This window comes from Brugia malayi (genome assembly GCF_000002995.4).
Source record: "Brugia malayi strain FR3 genome assembly, contig: Bm_v4_ChrX_scaffold_001, whole genome shotgun sequence".
NCBI lineage: Eukaryota > Metazoa > Nematoda > Chromadorea > Rhabditida > Onchocercidae > Brugia > Brugia malayi.
In genome coordinates, this window is record NW_025062479.1 from 974,016 (window position 1) to 979,132 (window position 5,117).

Consider the following 5,117-nt stretch of genomic DNA (forward strand, 5'->3'; position numbering starts at 1 on the left):
ACAAAAATGGTATATTTTAAGACGTGATCCTTCAAAACCGATAATAAATACAACTGATATTCTTTTAACAAATAAGAATTTGAAAATGAAAAAGTGAAAAGAAATTGTTTACTTTTGGTTAATACATTTTCTATTTTTTCTTTACATTTTCTATTTTAAAAAATTAATACATTTCCTATTTTTTCACATTATTTATATTTCTGCAAATTATTTATCATAAAATATATTGAAAATTTGATACTTTCATTTAAAATATATAATAATAAATTTTTAATGAAACTTTATAAACATTATATACAGAAAGGAAAGAAAAATAAAACAATTTCATTCCAAAATTTAAAAATACTTTAAAAGGATTTAAATTCGTAATATACATATGTAATCAATGATTGTAGTGCATATATTGTTTAAATAGCTTTGCCGACATATATTCATTTCAGTTCATTTCAATTTATTATGTATAAAAGTTTCTGGTTGAAATTTGAGTATCAATGAAATCTTTTCTTCTTCTTCAAAAAAAGTCTGAATTAAAGAAGAAATTGACAAACAAGCATTAATGAAATGAAATTATTTAATTATCATATGCCAAAATGATAAGTGATAATTTGATGATGCTTCGAGCAGAAGAACTTAATAGCATATATATATATATACATCCAATTTAAAGCAGGCTTTTTATTTCTTCTTTTTACAAATGAAAATTCAATGGAGAAATGCTTACGACAAATGCGCAGCTCAGGATCACTGCATCGAACCTACATGATATATTACTTACGTATTTTTGCTGCTGTATTTATATTACTGTTAATTATACAATTTACATCATCTATTCGGTAAGTTGTTAATTAGTTAATATAATTAATTATATGCTATAAAAGAATTGTGTAATATTACTTTACATTAAATAACATTGTAATTAATATAATTTAAATTAATATTGTAGGTAATAAAAATAACTTGCAAGTAAACAGTCCTTTTTTTTCTCTCCTAAAATTAATTGCAAATTATAAAATTATCAATAATAATATTAGTATTATAGTATTTCATAATTTTTTAATAGTTTGCTTATCATCATAAACTATTATCATTACTTTAATTCTATTTGATTAATTTATTTTTTTGATTCAGGTCATCAAATACATTGAAAGCATCTCTAAAAGCGTCAGTACCACCTTCATTTTTTCCACAAATCATTGTAATAACGCCAACTTATCGACGATCAACAAGATTAGCTGATATGACTAGGTTTTTTCTTTTTTTAAAAATTTTAAGTAATATTTATGTAACAAAAAAAAAAATTGTGTTAAAATTTTATGTTGTAAATTATTAGAATCATATAAAATTAAGCTAAATTTTTCGAAAAAAAATTTCTTTTTTGTTTTCAATAATGAAATTTGTATCTTTGTTGACATGATTATATCACAAATAAATCTTATAAACAATTTAATATATTTTATTGTTTAGCCATAATAAAGTGATATGTTGAAATGAATCAAAGAACATTTTCAGGATGGCAAACACATTATCACATATTAAGAATTTATATTGGATTGTTATTGAAGATGGAAATAATAAAGTAAAAGCTGTTGAAAAATTGCTCAATCGTACTGCTTTACCATATATATACTTACCAGCCAAAACACCTCCAGGTTATCCACGTAAGTTACTCATAAGTTATCAATTTATCACTTATGATAATTGGCTAATGTTTGAAAAAAAATGAACAATGATATTAAAATATATATATATATATATATATATATACATGATATTATATTATTTAACTATTAATTGATAAAAAATCTATTTTTTATATCTATTGAGAAAAATATAATTAGAAGTTTTTTGGATCAATTTTAGATTATCTCTGTCTTCTTGAATGCTTATCTTTTTTTTTTCCTCTTTAAACTTTCATTGATTTCAATTTTAAGAATGAGCGAAATAAATCAGAAATCAATATTGCTATAAAAAGTCGATCATTGATCATGCAAATTTATTCCATCCTATTGTTACTTTGTTTTTTTTTTTTTTTTGGCTTTAAATTTATCTTTTAATGTCTGGAATTATAAACATTTGATAAATCTGATGAATTATTATTATGAAATCATTTGTAATTTGAGCTTTGATCTGCAAATTGTGAGAGAAAAATTATTGTAATCAAATTTCGTAAATTTTTACGTGTCACATTGAATGTCATATGTACAAAAAGGAAAAGCAAAAGAAAAAAGAAAGAAAGAAAGAAAAATAGATATTTGGACTTAGAGAAAATAATTTTTTCTACATTTTGCTGAATTAATCAAACATCGTTAATTTGCTTGCTCAAATATACAATAAAGAAAAGGCTTGTTTGATTTGAAGCATCATTTATGCCAACTTATATGATTAATCAATTCAAACTTTTGATTACTTGATTTTAAATAAGACAATAAAATTTGAAGTATTTGCTAAAAATTCACTGTAATACAGTATATTTGTCATTATTTCTACCTGTGAAAAAAGTGCAATTATCTGATCTTTGGGCAAAAATCACAATACAAATTTAAAGGTATATCTAAATTAGCTAAAAATTTAGGTCGTGGATGGTATCAACGAACTATGGCATTGCAATATTTACGCAATAATTCAAATTTAATAAGTGATAAATCAAAAAAATCAGTAGTTTATTTTGCTGACGATGATAACTCATATGATATTCGATTGTTTAATGATTATATAAGAAATGTACAAAAAGTTGGAATATGGGCTGTTGGTGAGTAATTTACAATTATTTTATTTTCATTTCGCTCATTTATTTCAATTTCAGTGCAGTTTAAATTTCAATTACTTAAAAAAATGCGTTGGAAAAAAAAAAGTTGAAAAATGATTTTGGTATAATAAAATGCTAAAAAAACAAATGAAATTGTCAATAAAATCAGTAACATTTTAAAATAGAAAAAAAAAAATAATAAAACTAAGTTTTTATATAAAATTGAGAATTAAAAATTACAAGGTCAATTTATGAAATTATAGAGCTAATAATTCAATTTAAATTTGCAAAAAGTAGTCAGGTTTTGCTGGAGGTGCATTGGTTGAATCACCAGATGTCGTTAATGGGACAGTCGTAGGATGGAATGTGGTATGGCATAAAAAAAGGAAATTTGCTACTGATATGGCTGGTTTTGCTGTAGCTTTAGATGTTGTCCTTAAGTAAGTTATAATCTTTTCTTCATTATAGATTTTAAAAAAAAAAAAATGATAATTAGTTGTAATTGATTATAAATTTTTGTATCTGTTAGTAGTTTATTAACTTTTAATTAACTTTAATCTACTAATCATGTAATAGTAAATTATAAAAATCTTGAATGTGCATTTTTCTTTTTTTGAAAAAAGAAAATTTGTTTTCTTAGTTCAACAGCAGTATTTGGTAAATCATGCAATCGCGGTCTTGGTGCACCAGAAACGTGTTTTCTTGAAGATCTCGGTTTACAGACTCATGATCTCGAACCATTTGGCTTCGATGAGGTATGCTTCATTTGAAGTATCACCTGTTAATTATTCATTCATTAATTATCATTTTAAATTCATTTTAGTAATTTGTTAATATGTGTTTATATATGCGTGTAACTTTTTAGTTGCACAATAAATAAGTTATTTATAAATGATTATTAAAAAAAAAGAAAGGGGGGTACTGGATTAATTTATTAAAATTATTCATTCAAGTAAAAATTATCTGAACAATTTATTATTTTTTATTGCTCAAAAGATAAATGATAGTTAATGAATTTAATTGAATTAAATGAGATGATAATGAGCACAAAAATATAAAAAGTGTTAGCTAATCTAATCTAATTTTCTTTTTTTTACAGTTTAAAAATGCTTCCATCATTTTTTTTTTCTAACCTTTAATTCATTCAATATTTTGAATTTCTATTTTATTTTATTTTTACCTCAAATATTCCAATAAAAATTAACTGAACAGAAAATTTGCAAAAAACAAAAGTGTTATATTTTTCAAAATGTTAATTTTGAAAAATATTAAATACACTGATTTATTTTCTATATATTTAAATTCAAATTTTTATAAATAAAATAAATTTCTATGTGTTATTAAAACTTTTAAACAGGAAGAACGTGAAATCCTGGTATGGCATACCAAAACCGCTAAAGTAATTCTCAATAAGCGAGTTGCAGATACAAATGGTTTTTTTGTGGAATAATGAAATTCAATCATTGTTATTGTTGTTACTATTGTTTCTGACACTTTTAAATGAAAAATTAAAATAAAACAAAAACTTTATATATGTCATTTTTCAAATAAATTTAGTATAAATAAAAACAAAAAAATTGATGACCTAATTTTTGTGATTTATTCCAAAAAAGTGCAATTGATATACAACACTAAAAATTTATTGATCATAATGTAGTAATAAAAAATTCAATTCACATCTTATTATTGTCAAAAAAAAAAAAAAAAAAATTTTTTTCTTCATCTTTGATTGTATTTGGTATTAATAAATGAAATGAACAAGCAATACTTGAAATGATGAATAAAAATTTCAATTCAAAATTACATTCTTTGTTCAATTTTCAATGAATTTACTATGTCACACTAATAGTAAAACTATTTATTTATCTTTTTGTTGTAGTTATCACTGAAATATTACTTATGAACACTCAAAAATGGTAAATGTTTTAAGTATGAATATTAAAATAAATTTGACAGAGATATCTCTAATTTAATTTACTTTATCTCATTTATTTTATTCATCTAATTTATTTAATTTTTGCAATTTTTTTCATAATTTATCTAATTTAGACATACAAAATCTAATTAATTCATCTCATATTATCTAATAAGCATCTAATTAATTATCTAATTTACTAATTAATTCATCTAATAGTATCTAATAAGTATCTAATTAATTTATCTGATTTACACGTGTGAAATACTTTTGATTTACACATACGATGTGATTACAGGAATTGAAATGAATGTTCAATAGCAAACCAATATGCTAAGAAGTAACAAATTATACTTGATATTATTATTTTTTTTTTTTTTTTTTTGCTTTTCTGCATGCACATTGTGACAAACATGAATGCATGATACAGCAAGCACACGTATGATACGTGATTAA

General features: G+C 22.4%; 1 protein-coding gene across 1 annotated transcript; it reads left to right on the forward strand.

The window, feature by feature from the left end:
• Window positions 1-705: 705 nt before the first annotated feature.
• Window positions 706-4,196, forward strand: Bm8008 (Uncharacterized protein; the record flags this gene model as incomplete). The annotated part of the gene is made up of 7 exons (XM_043073183.1): window positions 706-833; window positions 1,129-1,245; window positions 1,510-1,658; window positions 2,573-2,749; window positions 3,048-3,186; window positions 3,387-3,501; window positions 4,104-4,196. 7 exons carry the CDS (start codon window positions 706-708, stop codon window positions 4,194-4,196), a joined length of 918 nt encoding a protein of 305 aa, XP_042929117.1.
• Window positions 4,197-5,117: the final 921 nt, after the last annotated feature.